Source organism: Geotrypetes seraphini, chromosome 7 (assembly GCF_902459505.1).
Source record: "Geotrypetes seraphini chromosome 7, aGeoSer1.1, whole genome shotgun sequence".
In the NCBI taxonomy this organism is placed as follows: domain Eukaryota; kingdom Metazoa; phylum Chordata; class Amphibia; order Gymnophiona; family Dermophiidae; genus Geotrypetes; species Geotrypetes seraphini.
Genome location: NC_047090.1, coordinates 157,617,478 through 157,640,266, shown reverse-complemented (window position 1 = coordinate 157,640,266; position 22,789 = coordinate 157,617,478). Strand labels below are relative to the sequence as shown.

Genomic DNA, 22,789 nt, shown 5'->3' with positions numbered 1-22,789 from the left:
GTGCTTTTGTTAAACGGTGATCACTATATTGTCATGTAGAATTTGGCTTGCTGGAAAGGCAAGGTTTGATGTCCCTTAGTCTAGCATTTTTTAATTAGAAAAAATGCTAAATCAGACTTCCCAGCATTTAGCTGCATAAAGCTGCATTTTGACCTCCTGTAAAAGGCTTGAAAAGAACTTTGTTTCATTATATTTAAGTGTATTTAGAACTATAACTTGGGAGTTTAGGAAATTACTTATTTTGTATAACTACCGTAGGACCCAGAAGGGATTCTCATGGGTTGGTGAGGTGAGAAGGATAGGGGGGGGTTATAGAGTACAATATTTTGAAATCTAGTGGTGGTGTGGTTTCCTTAGCTGTAGATCTTTGCACAGACAAATTAGTAAAGATATCAAGTGCGTGTTTGCAGTTCTTTGAAATTTTTGGTCTGTATGGAATTATTGTTATTGGCACTAATATAAAATGATTATGTATCAATACTTTGTTCTGGAAATAGTAGGGTGTGGGTCGGGAAGGGGTATTTATAAGTGGGATTTCATACTGTTAAGACAAATTGTACCGTTATTTGTCTGTTTATTGATTTCTAAATTAAAAAAAAAAAATACCATAAATGTATGTAGAAATCTCCATGTGGAACTGGGAAACTGTGATATCTAGAGCACTGAATAAGATGCCTCTCTGTTTTTTCATGTGCCACCCTTTGTAGCTGTAGATGTTGCTAATGTGTTATAGCACTTTCTCTCTTGTGAAGAACCTGTTAGTTTAACACACTGCCATTGTGCTTTGTGTGGCCAGCACCACTGCCGAAGATGTGGGAGGTGCTTCTGTGACAAGTGCTGCAGTAAGAAAGTGCCTCTGCCTCGGATGTGCTTTGTTGACCCTGTGCGTCAGTGTGCTGAATGTGCGCTCATTTCGCAGAAGGAGACAGAGTTCTACGACAAGCAGCTGAAAGTGCTTTTGAATGGTGCGTAGAATTCCTGCATCTTCCTTCGGTTCACAGTGGCATAAGCTTTTTATTTTGAAACTGTATTGAATATTACATTGTGCTTTGACTAGAGTTGCTCATTTTCAACCCAACTCAGATAATTTATTAAATTTTAATTTTAAATTAAGTCTAAGAATGAATAAAAGCGATACGTTCTTTAAAGTGCAATTTGGTTTGCTACAGAAAACTCAAATTCCTCAAATCTTAGAATCAAATCTGATTCTAGGATTTGAGGAATTTGAGTTTTCTGTAGCAAATCAAATTGCACTTTAAAGAACGTATCGCTTTTATTCATTCTTAGATAGCATTTGATGAGAACATAAGAATAGTCATACTGAATCGGACCAATGGTCCATCTAGCCTAGATATCCTGTTTCCACAGTGGCCAATTCAGAAACCTAGCAAATAGTAGCAAGCAGTGGCTTCCCCCATGTCTGTCTCAATAGAAAACTATGGACTTTTCCTCCAGGGACTTCTCCAAACCTGTTTTAAACTCAGACACACTAACTGCTGTTACCATATCCTCTGACAACAAGTGCCAGAACTTAACTGAAGAAAAAAAAAATTCCTTTTATTTGTTTTTAAAAATACTTCCATGTAATTTCAAATGTTCCTTGGTCTCTGTTCTTTTTGAAAGTGTGAAAAAAAAACCCCAATTCACTTCCTTCCATGCTACACCACTCAGGATTTTGTAGACCTCAAACATATCTTCTCTCAACCGTCTCTTTTCCAAGCTGAAAAGCCCTCAACTCTTTAGCCTTTCCTTGTACAAAAGGCATTCCATCCGTTTTATCATTTTGGTTGTTCTTTGAACCTTTTCTAATTCCACTACATCTTTTTTGAGATATGGCAACAAGAACTGAAGGCAATACTTAAGGTGAGGTTGCACCATGGAGAAATAGAGGCATTATAATATTCATGGTCTTATTTACCATCCCTTACTTAATAATTCCTAGCATCTTGATGCTTTTAAGGCTACACACTGGATAGCAAATTTCAGCATAGTGTCTACAATGACATCCAGATCTTTTTCTTCTGTGGCTAGAGAATGACACAGGGACAAAATTTGTCCCTGTCCCAGCGAACTGTCTGATCCCATCTGCACAAACCTCAAACAGTTATGATTTTATATCTAAATCATTTTTTTAAAGTATAAAAAGACAATATTCTGTGCAACTGTCATTTTATAAATCACAAACAATATATAGAACAAGGATCATCAAAGCCTCTTGTTTCCCCTTCCCCTCACAAATATCCCCTCCACTACATCGGGGAAACTAAACAAGGCAAATTACTATAGAATGCTACATAGAAAATTCATGCTAACAGAATACCTTAGTCACGTACAGAGAACACAAATGCCAAATATATAATAGTTGACTAAAAATGATAAATATAAATTAAACCAAAATCCCAAGAAGCCACACCTTGCATGTAGTAAAACACCAAAGAAACAGAAATATAATTTCCTTTTATACTGTGCAAAATAGAAAGATCACACATGCCAGGGATGGTGTTGGTGTTCTCTCTGGTTGAGGGAATTTGCCCACCCTCTGACATATTGGTTTGCAGAATATCCTGCAGGTCGCCCAAACAAAGCACTCAAGGTTCAAGCCACTGTTCAGCGCTTGTTGGATATTCAAGCTATAGAGCCGGTGGCACTTGACCATGTGGATTCAGGTAGATACTCTATATATTTTATCATGCTAAAGAAAGGATGCACAGATGCATTTCCTGTTTCCACCTGGGTAGCTTGTGTCAGAGGAGAAGTTTTGGGGTAGTCATGTGGGACTTGTGAGAAGTGTTAAACTAAACTAAACCTTAGGTTTGTATACCGCGTATACCAAGCGTAGAGCTCGGCACGGTTTACAGGGTTAGGATAAAAAGGAACTCCAATGAAGAGTTATAGGAAAGGAACTAAGAGGATAGAGAGGGGCCAGGGTACCAGAGAGCGGGAGGTGTTAGATTTTTGAAAAGAGCCAAATTTTCAGGTGTTTGCGGAAGAATTGGAGGGAGCTTGAATTTCTGAAGGGACTGTGAGGTTGTTGCAGAGTTCTGTGGTTCTAAAGGGGAGGGATGTTCCTAGTTTTCCTGCGCGGGATATACCTTTTGTAGAAGGGAATGATAGTTTCAATTTTTGGGAGGATCTGGTGGAGTTAGGGTTTGAGGAGTTCCAAAGGAGGGGAATAACGGGAGGAAGGATGCCGTGTAGGATCTTGAAGGCTAAACAGGCACATTTAAAGAGGACTCTGGAGTGTACTGGAAGCCAGTGAAGCTTGGACAGGAGTGGAGAGACATGGTCGAACTTGCCTTTTGCGAAAATAAGCTTAGCCGCGGCATTCTGAATTAGCTGAAGTCTATGGAGGTTTTTCTTAGTTAGGTTTATATAGATGGAGTTGCAATAATCCTATCTAGAGAGGATGATGGATTGAACAAGGATGGCGAAGTGAGAATGATGAAAGCAGGATCTCACTTTCCTCAGCATATGAAGGCTAAAAAAGCATTTTTTTACCAAGGAGTTGAGGTGGTCATTGAAGGAAAGAGAAGAGTCTATGATGATGCCCAGGACTTTGCTTGAAAACTCAAACTGAAGAGTGGGGCCGGAAGATAATGGGATGGAGGTGGGTAAATGATCTAATATTGGGCCGAGCCAAAGTAATTTTGTTTTGGACTCATTCAGTTTCATTTGTACAGATTGGGCCCAGGATTGGAGGTTCATTATACATGCGGATATGTTCTCAGCGAGGTTAGTGAGGTTCGAGTCGGTCTCGAGGAGGATGAGGATGTCGTCGGCATAGGTGTAGAGAGTTTCTAGGGGGGATAGATGGAGGAGTTTCAGAGAGAACATGTAGATGTTGAAAAGGATAGGAGAGAGGGGTGAGCCTTGCGGGCATAAATGGGAAGTTCTCAGACTGGGAGAAAGTGACTAGTGGTGTGCCCCAGGGCTCGGTACTTGGGCCGATCCTATTTAATATTTATATCAATGACCTGGAAGACGGAATATCCAGTGAGATCATTAAGTTTGCAGACAACACAAAGCTATGCTGGGCAATCAGATCGCAGGAGGATAGCGAGGAACTCCAGAGCGACTTGTAATCTGTTAGAGAAATGGGCAGAGCAATGGCAGATGAAGTTCAACGTGGAGAAATGCAAAGTAATGCATTTAGGTAGTAAGAATAAGGAACACGAGTATAGAATGTCAGGCGCAACTCTGGGTAAGAGCGAACAAGAAAAGGACCTGGGTGTACTGATAGATAGGACCCTGAAGCCGTCGGCACAATGTGCGGCAGCGGCAAAGAAAGCAAACAGAATGTTAGGCATGATAAAGAAAGGAATCACGAGTAGATCGGAGAAAGTCATAATGCCGTTTATAGAGCAATGGTCAGACCACATTTGGAATACTGTGTCCAACATTGGTCTCCCAACCTAAAGAAGGATATAAAACTGCTGGAGAGGGTGCAGAGACGAGCAACGAAGCTAATAAGAGGTATGGAGAACTTGGAATATGAGGAACGACTCAAGAAACTGGGACTGTTCTCCCTTGAGAAGAGGAGGCTGCGAGGGGACATGATAGAGACGTTCAAAATACTGAAAGACATCGATAAAATAGAGCACAAAAACAAATTTACATTGTCCAACGTGACACGGACAAGAGGACATGGTTTGAAGCTAAGGGGGGACAAGTCCATGACAAATGTCAGGAAGTTCTGCTTCACGCAGCGAGTGGTGGACGCCTGGAATGCTCTTCCAAAGGAGGTTATTAAGGAATCCACTGTGCTAGGATTCAAAGGCAAATTAGATGCACATCTCCTTACGAGAGGCATAGAGGGATATGGGTAATTAAAACTACATCAGGTGTATACCTGACTGGGCCTCCGCGTGTGCGGATCGCCGGACTCGATGGACCATGGGTCTGATCCGGAGATGGCAGTTCTTATGTTCTTATAAGAGTTAGAAGGAAGAGCCAAAAAGAAAAGGAAGGGAGAGGAGAGAGAGATACCAGAGCATTGGGGAAGAGAGAGGAGACAGATATCAGATCTTAAGGGAGGAAAAGAGGGGAGAGATGCTAAAATCCACCTGGGGGAGTGAGTAAGAGATAGACGAGAAGAAGACAGATGCCAGACCATGAGAAGAGCGGAGGGAAGAAGATGGGTGCCAGACCAATGGGGGGAGGGGGGAGAGAGATGGAAGGGAGAGGTAGAGAGTTTCTGGTAGAGGCATAGAAAGAGCAGATGCCATATGGAAGAGGCACAGAGAAGACAGACAGTGGATGGATGGAAGAGAATGACGAGAAGATGAGGAAAATAGAAACCAGACAACAAAGGTAGAAAAAAAAATTATATTTCTTTCTTTTTTTTTTCTTTAGGATAAAGTAGTTTTGCAGCTGTTTTGATAAACATTTATAAACAAAGCCCTGACAGCTGAATATCTCTTCCTCTAGTTCAGCAGCCAGAACTCTGATTTATAAAATGACAATTGTACAGAATATTGTTTCTTTTTTTATATTTTAATAAAATAAAACTATATATATAACTATTCAAGGCTTATGCGGTATAAAACTATTCAAGGCTTATGCGGATGGGTCGGATGGTTTTTGGGGATGGGGCGGAGATGAGGACAAATTTTTTTCCCTGTATCATTCTCTAGTATAGCAGAAGCAGAGTGAAAAATCCAAAGTAGATTCCTTCTGCAGCACACTGCTATAGGGATATTACCCATCTGTTTAGAATGTCTCACCTATCTATTGAAAAAGGCTTACCAGGGTAAGTACATAATCTCTCTTTCTTTCTCCGTGCTCGCCAAACATAGTCCATAACTGGGTCCTCATGTTCAGCATCTCGCTTTGCTATATCCCCTATACCATTGTTTCAACTTCTTCAAGCCAAGTACCCCCTAAGTCTAACAAATGTCAATTGAGTACCCCCACCCAAGCTCTACCCCAGACTCTGCCCTTATTATAATAGTACTAATTATAATGTAACTTCTTCTATTCATTTTTCATGTAAACACTATGTAATCTTATTAACAATACATAATTGTAACTACAAAATTAATTAAACTACACAAAGCACGCTGTACACAGAAAATTTTAATCATCATTTATATTCTGGTTTGTTTTTTAAAGAGGTCAAGGCAGATGACTTTAAAATATGCCACCTTAGAAACCACTATAGAAAAATAGACAAATATAGTGCAAAATATAGACAGCAGATATAAATTCTCAAAACTGACATTTTGATCACTAAATTGAAACTAAAATCATTTTTCCTACCTTTATTGTCTGGTGATTTTTATTTTTCTAATCATCCTTTCTATGTCTCTGGTTGTACTTTCTTCTATCTGTGCTCTTAACTGTGTTTCCAGATCCTTCTTATACATTGACTGTTTTTCTCTTTTTCATATTCTGCCCTACATCCATCTGTACTGAAAATAGCAACCTCACATAAATCCTGAATCACATTTGTTTGAATGGCATAGATCTTGTATCAGGTAATAATTACTTCATGTGCTCATAGAATACTAGTTCACAAGGCGCCAAGCGGTAAAAAGAAAAAAATCTTCTACCAGCGGTACAAAATAGTAGTCTAATCATTGCCAAAAGGTGCTTTGAAATACTGTCCACCAGTATAATACATCAACAGGTAACCAATAGCAAAAGGCATTTTGCTTGGTGAAGTAACCCTGGCTTTAAAGTGGACAGTATTTCAAAGCACCTTTTGCCAATAGTACACTCCTCCCTCAATATTTGCGGAGGTTAGGGGCAGAGCCAGCCCGTGAATATTGAAAATTTGAGAATAACTTTTGGGCCGACTCTGACCCACCACCGCCTTCCCGGACCTTACCTGGTGGTCTAGTGGTTTTTCGGGGCAGAAGTGATCTTCCTACACTCCTGCCCCGAGCAGATCACTCATTCAAAATGACTGCAATGAGTTCCCGTCATAGTCTCGAGAGACTATGAGAACTCACGGCAGCCATTTTGAATGAGTGATCAGCACGGAGCAGGAGAGCAGGAAGATCACTCCTGCCCCAAAACACCGCTAGACCACCAGGTAAGGTCCAGGAGGCGGGAGGGAGGTAGGGGTGATTCCGGTTGTAGGAAATCGCAAATAATTGAAATCAGGAGGGGGAAGTGTATGTGTCACGATTAGACCACTATTTTGCACCACTGGTAGAAGATTTTTTTCTTTTTACAGTTGGCGCCTTATGAACTAGCATTCTGTGAGAACATGAAGTAATTATTACCTGATTAAAGATCTATATCATTCAAACAAATGTGATTCAGGATCAATGTGGAATTGCTATTTTCAGTGAAATTGTTTCTAATTCCCCCTGCATTTATTTGAATTTCCCCTTGTTTGGTTTTGGAATAAACCCTACATCCATCTTTCGCATTAAATTTTAACATTCAACATTTTTTTTCCATTTTCTGCTTTTTTCTCAATCTACCATCTCTTCCTCTCATTCCCTCCCCCTTACTGTGGTCCGACATCTGTCTCTTTCCCGCCCTTCCCCCCCTTCTTCAATGGTCCAACATCTCTCTCCTTCCCTCCCTCCCCCTTCCAGTAGTCTGACATCTCCAGATCTGACATCTCCCCTTCCCCCCAGTATATCATTTATCCCAGGACAAGCAGGAAGCATATTCTCAACATGTGGGTGACGTCATCCACGGAGTCCCGTAGCGGACAGATTTGCTTGTAGAACTTTCAAAGAGTTCGCGAGTGCTGCACCGCAGGTATGCTACCTACGAAGCCTCCTGCTGAGTCGCAGGCAATCCAGGCAACAAGTGCAGTCATGCCGGCCTCTACGAGACCTCCTTCTAAGCGTGCTTCTAAACATAGGGAATACTCATCTTCGAGGTCGCCCTCAATGGAGCGCACTGCTGCACCTTCCAGACCAGAGTCATTGGTCTCGGTGCCTGTCTTCAAGGACATGCTACAAGCTATACTGACCACGCAGCTTACCACTGTTTTGGCCATGCTTGCCTCTGCCTCGACCCTGCTTTCTGCGAGCCAGCCTGAGCATTCTGTCGAGGCACCTCAAGCAAAACCTCGTCGATCTCGACCATTGTCCTTGTCCTTCCAGGTCTGAGTCTCCAGCTACTCACCCTGTTCGAGACGTGGGGGACAAGCCTCGTTCGAGGCCTCACTCGAAGCACTCCTCCAAGAAGACTAAAGAGTCTCCTCAGAAGACTACAGAGTCTCCTATGCCTCGTTCGTCGAGGCCCATCGAGACCCCTTCCAAGCCCAGGCATAGGTCTCGAACTCTGAAGCTTTCAACGCCTCGTGCTTCTCCACCTCGAGGCACATCCAGGCCCCAAACTTCTCTCTCGAGACCATCTAAGAGGGATCCTCCTTTGACTGTCTCTATGAGGCACAAGTCGAGGTTCTCAATTTTCCTGGGACTTCTCCATCGAGGCTTCTTAAACATAAGCACGCTCTCACTCCGCCTATATCACAGAGCGGAGCTTCTTCAGTGACTCTTACATTGGATACAGACATGCCTTCTCAATACTCCAGGGAGGCTTCTCCATCTTACTCAGCAGCGACTGGGTCTCGCTCCACTTCTCCTCCTGAGGAGCCTTTGGCTTCAAAATCCACATCTTTTTCAAGATTCATTTTTGATATGAGTAAGGCTTTTCAGATTGATCTTCAGTCTGAATCTAAGTATACTCCTGAATATTTGGCTGAAATGGAATTGCCTCGTCCGCCAAAGGACACCATGAGACTTCCCATGAATCCTGTTTTGAAACAAACTTTTCTCAGGAATCTCGAGACTCCTTATTCAATTCCGGCTATCCCCTCTAAAGTGGAATCTCGTTACCGCACGGTTCCTTGTAAAGGGTTTGAGAAGCCGCAATTGTCTCACCAATCCTTAGTGGTGGAATCGTCTAACCCCACCAAGGTTTATGCTGCCATCCCTCCAGGCAGAGAGGGCCACACGATGGATAGATTTGGACACCGTCTTTATCAAAATTCCATGATGGCAAACAGGATCTTGAATTACAACTTCATGTTCACATCCTATTACAACTTCATGTTCACATTAAGACTATGCCCTACTTCTTTCCAGATCTGGCTGAACACCCATTGCCTGCGTTCCAACAACTTCAGCAGACCCTCTCTCAAATATATCTTTTCATGCTTCAAGCCACTTATGATGCCTTTGAAATGTCATCTCGGGTCACTGCTTTTGCTGTAGCAATGCGGCATCTGGCTTGGCTATGTATTGTGGACATGGACCCTAACTTGCAAGATCGTCTAGCCAATTTACCGTGCCAAGATAATGAGTTCTTTGATGACTCCATTGAGGCTGCCACTAAGCGTCTCTCAGAGCATGAGCGTTGCCTCTTTGATTCGACCTAAGGCTAAAACTCCAGCTCCAAACCTTATAGGCGCCTCCAGATCGATAGCCACAAAAATCCACTCCAGCTTTCTCCAGGCCTCCACCTAGGAAACAGCCACAGCAGCAGCGTCAACAAAACCCCCAGACTCCTGCTGCAGCTAAGCCAGCACAGTCTTTTTGACAATCTAAGTTTGAGCATAACATCCACCTGCATCCATCAGACTTCTCTTCTTCCCCTAGGAGGTCGGCTCCATCATTTTTACCAACAGTGGGAGCAGATTACATCATACCTCTGGGTTCGCACCATCATTGAATCAGGTTGGGCAGACTGGATGGACCTTTCGGGTCTTTATCTGCTGTCATCTACTATGTTACTATTCTGGAGGGTTAGTCACCTCAATTTCTTCAAGTTCCCCCAGATCTCCCTCAAAGAGAGTTTCCTTCTAGCATGTCGCAACTTCCCCTTCTTCAGGAAGCTCATGCCCTTCTTTGCCTCCGAGCTGTCGAGGAAGTTCCCTTGACCCAACGGAACACAGATTTTTATTCCCGTTATTTTCTAGTCTCGAAGAAAATGGGAGATTTGCCACCTAGCCTGGACCTCAGAGCACTCAACAAATTTCTTGTCAAAGAAAAGTTTTGCATGCTCTCTCTTCCAACACTGTATCTCCTGATGGATCAATGCGATTGATTATGCTCTCTAGATCTCAAGGAGGCTTATACTCATATCCCAATTCATCCAGCCGCTCGCAGATTCCTGAGATTTCGGGTGGGGAATCTCCATCTTCAGTACCGGGTCCTTCCTTTTGGCCTCGCCTCATTCCCAGATTCTTCATGAAGTGCCTGGTGGTGGTGGCTGCAGCAGCCCTGTGGACACAGGGCCTTCAAGTCTTCCCATATCTGGACGACTGGCTCATCAAAGCATCGTCTCAAAAGGAGGTTATTGTAGCGACCCAGCAGACTATTACATTTCTCCAAAGTCTGGGGTTTGAATTTTCCAAAGTCCCAGTTATGTCCTTCTCAAACAGTTATGTCCTTTATTGGAGCCATACTGGATACTGTTCAACTCAGAGCATTCTTGCCTCAATCACGTCGGGACACTCTCATTCACCTTTGCCAACAAGTGTCTTCCCTCACGTCAATCTTGGCAAGACAAATGATGGTTCTTCTCGGTCACATGGCTTCTACAATTCACGTGACTCCTTTTGCCAGACTTCACCTCCAAATTCCTCAGTGGACCCTGGCATCTCAGTAGCAGCAAGCTTGCGACCCACTTTCTCAACACATTACAGTAACTCCTTCATTGAGACAATCTCTCCATTGATGGATGCTCTCTTCCAATCTTTCCAGAAGTTTGCTATTCCACACGTCCCCCTCATCAGAAGATTCTCACGACAGATTCTTCAACCTACACTTGGGGGGCTCATCTCGATGGTCTCCATACTCGAGGCCATTGGTCCAGCACGGATTATCAATGTCACATCAAATTGTTGGAACTCAGAGAGATCTTCAGTGCTCTCAAAGCTTTTCAGCATCTTCTTCACAACCAGGTAGTCCTCATTCGCACAGACAACCAAGTCGCCATGTATTATGTCAACAAGCAGGGAGGAACCGGATCTCTCCCTCTTTGTTTAGAAGCTCTGAAGCTTTGGAATTGGGCAATCCTTCACAACACCTTCCTCAGAGTTGTCTACATCCAAGGGCAGCAAAACTGTCTGGCGGACAAATTGAGTCGTCTTCTACAACCTCACGAATGGACACTCAATTCCTCACCTCTACATCACATTTTTGCTCAATGGGGAACACCTCAGATAGACCTCTTTGCGTCTCCCCACAACAGCAAACTGCCTCAGTTCTGCTCCATGATATGCTCTTCTCATCGCCTCGAGGCAGATGCTTTCATTCTGGAATGGACGAATCAGTTTCTCTATGCGTTCCCTCCATTCCCTCTGATTCTCAAGACCCTTGTCAAACTCAAGCACACAGTGAACTGCCGCTGCTAGCTAGGGGAGGGAGGAGAGAAGACGATGACAGAAGATGAGGAGATAAGACAATGCCACATACCCCTTGATAGTGGTATGTGTACTCCCTGGGGTATGTGTACTATGTGTTAAGAACCCCTGGCCTATACTTCCCTTTTCAGGATCTTCCCTGTGTCCATCTCCCTTCTGTGTTCATGTTCTACCCCATGTCTAGCATCTTCCCTCTGTGTCCATATATCCCTCCCATGTCTGGCATTGCCCCTGTGTCCTTGTCCTCCTCTCCATGCCCTTCATCTCCCCTCTGTTTTTATAAACTTTCCTATATCCTGCATATCTCCTCTCTTCCTTGCCTACACCCTTCCCCCATGTCTAGCATCTTCCCTCTGTGTCCCTGTCCTTCTGCTCCCCTCCATGCCGATCTCAATGAGTGTTCATACACATGCATACAGTCTTGCACTCTCTTCCCCTTGATTCAGCCTGTTGCATCCAACTGGGGGACAGGGATATACATATTTTTTCTCTCCCAGCCACTTTACTCAGGGCACAAAAGACATGGGACAGTAGGTGGTGAATGAAGTGTGTGTATGTGTGGAGCAGATGTGATAGGAGGTGCTGCTTCCCCTTCTACTAACTTCTATAGGTTATTGGGGGGAAACCATCTCCCATCTGCCTCAGCCCACTCAGTCTATCTTTCACACAGAATCTATTTGGGGAAGACATAGATGATGGGAGGAGAAATGGACGTGAAAAGTTGCATAGTTTTGCAATCCAAAAGTTTCTCCTCCCCAACCCCTATGATCTGCTCTTTTGCCTAATTTCAGCTTCCTTTAACCCTAGCCTGTACCTAATCACATGCTGCTGCTCTCTTCCTCAGCACTATCCCGTGGAAGAGAAAGCTGGTCCTTCCTGCCCTTGCAGATAAACACTAATTTTTTCTTGTACCAACTTGCGCTGGCTATTGCCAGTGCTGCTACCTTTCTTCATTCTGGTATGGCATGGTATGCCTCTGCTTATAGTGATGATCTACCACTGGCTGTATTCCTACACCATCAAATGGGTTCTGGCCATGCATGTTAGAAGCCCCGCATGGGACTTGCATGTCTAACCCAGTGTTGACCAGCTGAGAGTGCTGCAGTGGGAACACCACTTAATACTCAGGAGGTGTTGGCTCACAACTAGAGGAAAGAAGGGTGATGTGCCCTGAGCAATAGAGAAAATAATCAGGAGTTATGAGAGCAGTATCCCTCTTGGATCACCACTGAACAGAAGATGGGGTAAAGGAGTTTAACTGCTTGTAGAACTGAAATGCCTTTCTGAACAGCTTCTGAGGTATTTTAGCAAAACAGTGTTTGAACAAAAGATGTTTACCTACAGGTGCTACATTCTTTGTGACTGCTGAAACGTCAGAAAAATCAGAGACCATGGTATGCCGACTTTCCAATAACCACAGGTGAGAACTGAAGATACAAGTTTTAGGACTCGGTAGGTGCAGTGCTGAATGGTAAGGCATTGATTTATAAACCAGAACTAGACAAAATGTGATTGCAGGTACCATCTCAAGGCCCAGAGATTCCTGTCCACAATACAATACAGTAGGGTGATTCATAAGACTGGGTGTTAAAAATTCAGCCTTATCAGAACATGCCTCTACAAGTCTGAATATGTTCTACCTCATGTAGATAAGATTTGGTTAAAATTTGAAGTAGTTTGGGACAGATTTAAAGGTCACTCATGGTCCTACGATATCCTAATAATATGGCTGGCTAGGCTATTCATAACAATGTGGTAATATTGGTTGGATACGAAATAGCTATTCTTTGAAGCTGTTATTTACAACATTTTTATTGTTATTTGAATAATAACTTAGTAACTTGTACTGCTGCTACAAAGCAGAAAGTTAGTTTAGTGATAAATAGGCAGTTGAAAACCAAATTGATGTCACATTTTAGGATAAAAACTAAGAAGTAAGAATGTCAAAGCCTAGAAACGGTGCTGCAGTATAGCTGCTAGGGAAGGGCACTGATGTACTGTCCAGTTCCCATCTTCCAGCCAATAGGGATGTTCTTCGATTAATGATGTAGTTACAGTCTGACAAAAAGGCTGCTTTGAAAGAGGCAGCTCATCTGGCCATATTCAAGGTCTTGGAAATTTGGCAGCTTGTGAGAATACCACATCAGTGAATAGACTCAGGAATTTGCATATTGATGAAGCTTTATGATGAATGTGAAAAGCTAAAAAAAGAATTGGCACAGATGCAACCAGTGTGATCTGGTGAATCAAGAAGCCCTCAAAGAACGTCTCATCCATCTTTTTAATGTTTCTACCAGTGATGCATTAGTCACAATGAAAATCAAAGAAGGCTGACAATTTCTAATCATGTAGTCAAGATGTTTCATCATGCAACATGGCCAGCATTGACACTATGCTTGCAAGAAAGAGAATGGAAGAATAATGATTTAGCAAGTTTACAACCAAAGTAGAGGCAGAAAATGACATTGTCAGTAATTCTACACAGCCAACTGCAACTTCTCTCCCTCTGACTAATGAATTATCTGATGTCAAGAATATTGCTGAAGTTGACTCTGACAAGTTGTTCAAATTCAGATGCTGATTTTGACGTCAACAGAACTATTTGTTCCAGTTCTCAGTCAAAATGACTGAAGCTGCACATCGTGAAGTTGCCGGAGCGTTAGATTGTGCTTATTTGTCAGAAGGGGGTGCTACATTTGTCATTGGTGCTGTTGCTAAAACACTTGGCCATGGCGTAAATTAAATAATATTGTCAAGAAGCTCACTCCGACATTCGTGGTGCAAGAACTGTGAGGAGACAGCTACTCTGAATTCCTTGAAACAGCAACTCCATTACTGCTGCATCGGGATGGAAAACTCCTCCTGGACATTACTGGAACTAAAGAAATGGTCAATGGAATTGCAGTACTTGTCACTGGCAATGAAGAGAGGTTACTCGGAGTCCAAAAAATTGGCTGTGGAACAAGCAGACAGCAAGCTTAAGCCTTTCTCTCATAGTATTGGATGAGTGGAGTCTTCAGAGATAAGTCTGGGAACTGGTGTTTGATACCACTGTGAGTAATACAGGCCTGAAGAACGGTGCATGCATCTTTGTTGAATCATCAGTAGAACAAGAGTTAGCCTGGCTCACCTGTCAACGTTGTATGATGGAACTGGGGCTTAGAAGTGTCTTCACCCAACTGTTTGGAGTTAGTGAAGGACCAGGTGTTACTTTGTTCAGAAGATTTCAGCAAATTTGGCCATACGTAGACCAGGATTCGTATGAGGTTATTGCGGACGATATGTTTGATGCAGATATCAGTCCTTTGGAAAGAACTTGCAACTTTCTGCAGAGCAGCCTTGGATGCATCACATCCAAGGAGCTTTTTGAGCTCCGTTTAATTTTTCTTGGCGGCTGCCCAGATGCAGATGAAGCAAAGCTATCATTTTGAGCACCTAGGGCTTTCCACCATGCACGGTGGATGATGAAGGCCAGCTACAGTATTAAGATATTTCTGTTCCAGCAGCAGTTCTTTCTTACTGCCAAAGAAAGGCAGGGGCATCAAAGAACTGGTTCTCTTTGTTAGTCTCAACTACATCCGCTACTGGCAAGAAGCACCTCTTCCTGTAAAAGTACCACTCAACAAATTGCTGCTTCTTTCAGAAATCCAGAAATATCCGAACAAGTTCATGTTATTTGATATACTGCCAATATAAAACAAGAGTTAAAATCTAAGCAGTTTGCAATAAAATAAGGGTTAGGGAATAAAAACACACAAAGGCTTATAGACTGACATTGACAATGCAAACATCACTGAAACATATAGGAAAAAAAACGATTTGGAAAGATTACAGTAATCAAAGTTCAATTTACTTGATATACTGCAAATATAAAATCAGGGTTAAAATCTAAGTGGTTTACAGTATCATTTTTAAAAAAGGGGTGGGGAAACAAACTAAGACCATTAACAAGGACAAGGTCTACAGTCATAAGTAGGAATATGAGGAAAGAATGAAGAGGTTAGTTACAATGAAGCCATGAAGTCTAGGATATGGAGACGGGAGAAGGAGAAAACATTAGGCTAGGAATAAGAGTTCCCCCCCTTTTTAAAAAAAAAATTGTTCTGTTGGGAAAAAAAGGGCAAGATTGAAACACAAGGAGGCTATTGCCAAGTCTTTGTCCAAAGCATTCACCAGACTTACCAATTTGTTTTAAATTTAAACATAATGGCAGTTCCAGACGAAGTTAAGGACTAAGTGTTCTTGGGAAAAGATCAGTTCAGGAGCCCTGCAAAAGTCCTATCTAAACTTTTAATATTTATATTGCACCACTCTAATATTTTCAGTTATCTAGGAGTATGTTATCGGCTATACACGGATAATATTCAGTTTTATTTTCATGTCCATGAGTTGATTCCTGATACATTTCATTCTTGACTCTGTGTATGAATACTATTAAATCTTGGTTGTCGGTTAATAACTCTAAAACACAAGTTCTCTTACTCTCAGGTAGATTGAATTCTTCATTTCCAGATTTCTTTTTGTTTGGAGATCTTATGATTCCGATTGTGAAAGAAATTAAGTATCTTGGAGTACTTTTTGATTAGTAATAAAGCCATATGTAAAAACAATGATCATGAAAATTTTCTTGAAGTTGAAAGGGTTATATATATTCTAAAGAAACTACTGAGCGCTTTGAATTTTCAAATTGTTTTACAAACCTATCTTTAACCATTATTTGATTACTGTAATTCACTATTAGTTGGTTTGCCTGAGAAAGAGCTATAAGACTTATTTCAGGATGTCCTTGTTATGGGCACATTACACTGATCCTTAAACATCTGCATTGGTTACCCATTCATTGGCGTATTCAGTTCAAGATTTTGACATTAATTTTTAGATTTTACATGAACAACCTTTTTGTCTTGCTGTTACCTTGAAGATTCAAGTACCAGGATGTCCTTTGTGTTCAGGGAATCAGGTTTCACTTGATGTCCAAGATTTTAAGCAAATAAGACTTGATATGTATAGAGAGTCAGTTTTCATGGTGGTTGGACCCCATTTATGGAATGCACTTCCAAAGAGTATTAGAATATCTGAATCTTTGAATGAATTTAGAAAATTGCTGAAAGCACATTTGTTTTCTCAGGCATTTATTTCCATAAGGCAAGCTATTTTTGATCTGATTTGTGTGTGCATTACTGATACTGTTTTAATGCAAACCACTAAGAATAGTAAATCAGCGGTATATCATTTTTTAAAATTAAATTAACAGTTACCAGTTTTAGAGCCTGCTAGGGCCATAAGATAAAAATGTGCAGTATCTACTTTCAGGGTCCTTAATAACTTTCTCAACTGTACCTGTCAAACCTTTACCTAGTAAAATTGCCAGCCCAGGAGTCCTCTGTCCTGAAAAGGCATAGAGTACATCATGAACTCAGTGCCTTTTTAGTTTCATCGAGGCAGGTTTCTTGCAGACAAGCTAAATGCACCTGCTGTCTTCATAAATCTATCAACATCTTATACCTTTTGAATAGAAATCCTATTTTAGACACATTCCAAGTTGCATTTTGAAATCTAGTCATGGGATTTTACATTTTCAGTATTCCGAGATAAGTAAAAATATTCAAAATGAGGGTTCCAATTGCTGAAGCTTTCAGTTTTAAAGAATGAAATTTCATCCAATCATTTTCATCAAAACAGAGAGAGAGAATTATATATCTGTAGTAAAGATTGTTAGACAAGAAAGATCAGTTGTGTATTATTTAGCATCAATGGGTTATTTATTATTCAGTTTCCAAGCAAAATTTTACATTTACGCAGATGATATAACAATACTCATTCCTTAAACTGCTTTCACAACAGAAGTGTTGAATCAAATTGCTCTCATTTATACACAAGTGGAAAACTGGACTTCCACATTTAAACTGAAACTCAACCCAGGCAAAATGAAGTTTTTCCTTGCTAGCCCAAATGACAAACTTACTGAAACAACGCTCTTCTTAAATGGCCAAAATTATCCCATAGTTTCTACTTAAAAGTATTAGGTGTTACATTAAACCATTCTTTATCTTTTAAAGCTCACACAGATTTAATGGTCAAGAGATGCTTTACTACCCTTTGGAAGTTGCGTACCATTAGGAAATATTTTGATTTTATATCCTTTAAAATTTTGGTTCAGTCATCAATTCTTTCCATATTAGATTACTGTAATATCTATTTATAAAAAAAAAAAAAATCAGTCTATTGAGACTAATACAAAATACAGCAATTCGTTTGATTTTTAATTTAAAAAAAATGATCATATCAGTTTATATTATCAAAAGCTTCACTGGTTGCTGTTTGAAGCCAGAGTGTTATTTAAATTTGGTTATATCTGTGTTAAAATTTTATTTGGTTTAGCACCAACTTATCTCTCTTCCCATTTTAGATTTTATACTATTAAGAAAAATACACGAAGCTCAGGTTGGTTCTCTTTCCCCTCAGTTAAAGCATGCCGTTATAAAAAAATTCTTGGATAGGACCTTGGCATTCCAGGCAGGAGTAATGAATTCATGTTTGAATGACCTTATCTCTCCATCCCTCACCTGTTATCAATTCCGGAAAGATCTTAAAACTTAACTATTCAAAAAAATATGAAATACAAAATTGATTTTATTTTTGTAAATTTATTAAGGTATAAAGCTTTGAATCAATTCATGATTATTCATACAATCAACTGTATTGTGTAATTTCTATTTACTATATTGTAATTAATTGTACTGTGTAATCACTATCTTCTACAAGTTTTACAAGGTTGTATCTTTTCCCTAGTGCTTTTATTTTGAATTGTGTTTTCTTCTATTTTTAACATTTTTTTATGACTTTGCATTTCTATTCCCTAATGCAGGGGTAGGCAATTCCAGTCCTCGAGAGCCAGAGGCAGGTCATGTTTTTAGGATATCCACAATAAATATGCATGAGACAGATTTGCATCTCAAGGAGGCAGTACATGCAAATCCATCTCATACGTATTCATTGTGGATATCCTAAAAACCTGACCTGGCTCCAGCTCTCGAGGACCAGAATTGCTTACGCCTGCTCTAGTGTAATACAATTGTGTAAACCGCCATGAACTGATGGTTTGGCGGTTTATAGAAATAAATGATGATTATTATTATTATTATTATTATTATCTGCATAAATAAGATATTATTCCCATAGAACATAGCATTTTGCCAAAGAGTTCAAATAAACATGAAATAATATAGGAAATAATGGAGGATCCCTGGGAAACCCTACAACCTAGAGATAATACTCCAGAAATCTCATTTTAACTCTGTAATGTCTTTGGGGTCCTTTTATGAAGCCGCGCTAGCGGAGTTACCGCGTTGGAAATTTCATCACGCACTAACCCCCGTAGCCGGCTAAAAAACTAACGCCTGCTCAATGCAGGCGTTAGTGGCTAGCACAGCAGGCAGTTTAACGCGTGGTATTACGCGCGTTAAACCCATACCGCAGCTTGATAAAAGGACCCCTTTGTTTAAAAAAAAAAACCTTAGGAACCACAATAGCACATTACCAGTTATCCCTATAGAATTGAGTTGAAAGAATAAAATACCATATCAAATTATAATAGAACTATATTGCCTTTTTCTAAAATAAATTTCAATTCAGCAATCAATGTTAAGCAAGTTTCTATACTAAAGTCTTTATGCAAACCTGATTGCATACACTCCAAGAGCTTAAATTTCATTAGATACTCAAATAGTTTATCTGTTACTTCCACTTCAAGTAGTTGAGCTAGAAAAGGTATATTGGTCACTAGAAGATAATTAGAGCAATTCTGTTTGAATCATTTTCCATCTTTCAACGGAAGGGTTAGTGATTAGATGCTAACAACTTTGTGAAAAGACCCTGTTCACATGCTAAATTTAAAAATGAATACAGGCAGTCCCAGGGTTCAGAACTAGAGAATGACACAGAGATTTAGGAGTAATCATCAGTGCAGACATGAAAACTGCCAATCAAGTGGAGAAGGCTTCATCTAAGGCAAGGCAGATATTGGGTTGTATCAATAAAAGTTTCGTCAGCCGAAAGCCTGAAGTCATAATGCCGTTGTACAGGGCCATGGTGAGACCTCATCTGGAGTACTGTGTGCAATTCTGGAGGCCACATTACAGTAAAGATGTGCGCAGAATTGAATCGGTTCAGCGGACGGCCACCAGGATGATCTCAGGGCTCAAGGGTCTCTCGTATGAAGAGAGACTGAACAAATTGCAGCTCTACACTCTCGAGGAACGTAGGGAGAGGGGAGACATGATCGAAACATTTAAGTACCTCACAGGACGTGTCGAAGTGGAAGATGATATTTTCTTTCTCAAGGGACCCTCGGCCACAAGAGGGCACCCGCTCAAACTCAGGGGCGGAAAATTTCATGGCGACACCAAAAAGTATTTCTTCACAGAGAGAGTGGTTGATCATTGGAACAAGCTTCCAGTGCAGGTGATCGAGGCAGACAGTGTGCCAGACTTCAAGAATAAATGGGATACCCATGTGGGATCCCTACGAGGGTCAAGATAAGGAAACTGGGTCATTAGGGCTTAGACAGGGGGGTGGGTATGCAGAGTGGGCAGATTTGATGGGCTGTAGCCCTTTTCTGCCGTCATCTTCTATGTTTCTATGTTATTATCTGCGGGTAACCTATCGAAACGGGAACAGAAAAAAAGTGGTCACCACGGGGACAAGGCCATTCACCGCCCTGTGGAGCGGTGAATGGCCTTGTCTCTGCAGTGAAGTGAGGGAAAACCACGCGGTCCAGAATCCCCCTCCCTCCCGATCGCCGCTGTCCAGGCATCTCCCTCCCTCCTCCTTACCATACCTTCCTGACAATTTTCATTTTTGTCTCCCAGTGGCACAAGCGTTTCAAAAAGTCATATGCGGCTGCTTGAAAGTTGAAACTTCTCCTCTGACCGGAAACAGGAAGTTGCGTCAGAGAAGAAGTTTCGGCAGCTGCACGCAACTTAAGAACATAAGCTGAAGAAGGGACACAAACAATGGCCGACAGCCAGGACAGAGAAACAGCAGCAACCATGGGGAAGTCAATCTGTAGGTACGGAGACCCAGAGCCTGAGAAGCCTGTCCTATTAGATTCTTTGCTTCCCCCATGCATATTTTTTTTTTTTACCACACTGGGTTTTTGTCATGGCAACTTAAAACACGTACTTAACGTTATCATTTTTGCTTTCCCCTGAATATAAAATCAGAATGCAGAAAAGCTAATTAATGCTTTGAAAAGATATTCATTTTGAGATGTGGCAAAGTAGTGAAGGTAAGGAGTACAGTGGCTATGAAGGAGTTATATTTGTATTATTTATTGTTTTGCAGGAAAGTTTTTCATAAACTGACTGAGTTTACAACTTAAAGACTTTGTGAAATATTGTATTTAGGCTGTCAAGTTTCCATGGTTACACATCTAAGCAAATTGGCTTTTGAGAATTTGAATGTTGATTTGTGAGTGATTTATAATTGTTTTGTTTGTGAGGTTGGTAATTCTGTTTACTTCAGATCTGGTGTAGTTGATACTAGACGCTTTGGTTTCTGTCTGTTTCACTGAGCATGAGTGACAGTAATTGAGTATTTCTTATTGTTTCGGTTATTTTCTTTTTGACGGGGATGGGATGGGGCGGGAACGGGGACAAATTTTTTTCCCCGTGTCATTCTCTATTAAGAATGTCTGGTCCTGCCTCTCCCTCCCTTTGAACAATTCCTTCAAACCAATAATCTTTAGTCAACCAGATCTTTCACAGATAGCCTCCTTTCTATAATTTGAGATTTTTGCTTACCAAACAATAAATGTGCTACTCTGCTCTTGAAATTGTGTACAATCGGGTACAGTAGGTACCCTTGTCCTGGAGGGCTTACAATCTGAGTTTATGCCTGAGGCAGTCATGAGTGCATAGCAACCTTCCTCCAGTCCAACCTTGTTACTATCACAATGGTAACTGCATTTACTTTGCAAATGGCTGCTAGGAGTTTTCATGGCATGTACCCATTCTAAAGGTGTTGAAGTTTGTATTGAGATCATATTGGGACTTTATTGTTAAAACCGAGAGGCCAATCTCATTGGGATGCAGAAGACCTAAGCTTGGGAATGGAACCCAGTTCTGCTGCATGAAAATGCAGAGGATTGCCACTAGCCCACGTAAAATGCTGTTAACACATGCTTTCTGTTTAATTATTAAAACAGATCTCAAGCCATATTTACTTTTCTGTCTAGGTGTCTGTTTTTGGATGGAAACAGTCATTATGAATAGAATTTTCTCGGATTTCAAGTGTTCAGATTCTCACTGAAGGATTTACTCCAGGAGGTAAAATGCAGAGAACAAACTTACTTTTCTCTCTGAATCTGAGAATGGGTATAATTGCTAAATCCTTATGAAAATTAAATATGACTTGCTAAATTAGCTATTGTCAAGTAAGCATATTTGTTGGAACTAATTCTCACCTTCCATTTCATTGTCTGCATTAAATGAGAGAGAAAGTATTTTGTGAAAAAATTAATTATCCCAGGACAAGCAGGCAGCATATTCTTGACTGATGGGTGACGACACCGACGGAGCCCCGGTACGGACAATTTTAGAGTGATTGCACTCTAAGAACTTGGAAAGTTCTAGCAGGCCGCACCGCGCACGCGCGAGTGCCTTCCTGCCCGACGGAGGCGCGCGGTCCCCAGTTTCTTAGTTTCCGCGGAGCTAAGAAGACGCACGTTTCAACGGCTGTTGAAAACTTTTGTTCCTTATCGCCTTCCCGCTCGCGTAAACTTTATCGGAAATATTATTTCCTTCTTTTGCTTTCTTTTCTTTGTTTAAACAAAAAACTAATTTTGTTTTCTTTTTCATTTTTTCGGTTTCGCCCCGGCGGGGCCTGTTGCCACCATCGAGGCCTCGGCCTTCGATTTGGCAGAAGCCGTTTTTACCTTCATGCCCCCTCAACCCGGGTTTAAGAAGTGCCAGCGGTGCGCTCGACCAATTTCACTCACAGACCCGCACAACTGGTATCTGCAGTGTCTTGGTCCTGACCACCGAGCGTCCACCTGCACCCGCTGTGCAACTTTAAAAAAGAGAACGCTAAAAAACCGCCAGATCCAACAGCGGTTGTTATTTGGCGCCGAGATGTCTGATTTCGCAGCACCGACATCGGCCCCATCTCAGTCGGCACCTACTTCGTCGACACCGCGCCGGCGTCGCATCCCGCAGGTAAGCCGGCTAAGAAGCCTTCCCCATTGGAGCGTCCTCCGGTCTCAGTAGCAGCGAGTCCAGTCCTGCCGACCTCAAGGCGCCCACGGAAGCGCTCCGCCCCTATTGAGGTGAGCCCCTCGACATTGGGTTCCTCATCCTCGGGGCGTAGAGCGGCACCGCAGGTACCGCAGAAGAAAAAGGCGGTACCGGTGCCTTCGCTGGACAAGAGGATTGCTGCTGTCCTGCAAGTGCA

General features: G+C 41.6%; 1 protein-coding gene across 1 annotated transcript in view; it reads left to right on the top strand.

Moving 5' to 3' along the window:
* The window catches only part of ZFYVE21 (zinc finger FYVE-type containing 21), a 66,165-nt gene that overhangs the window by 16,472 nt on the left and 26,904 nt on the right, over positions 1–22,789 (top strand). Inside the window, 4 exon segments of the mRNA XM_033952246.1 lie at positions 797–965; positions 12,683–12,758; positions 21,576–21,607; positions 21,610–21,666. Of these exon segments, the coding sequence (XP_033808137.1) occupies positions 797–965; positions 12,683–12,758; positions 21,576–21,607; positions 21,610–21,666 (334 nt within the window).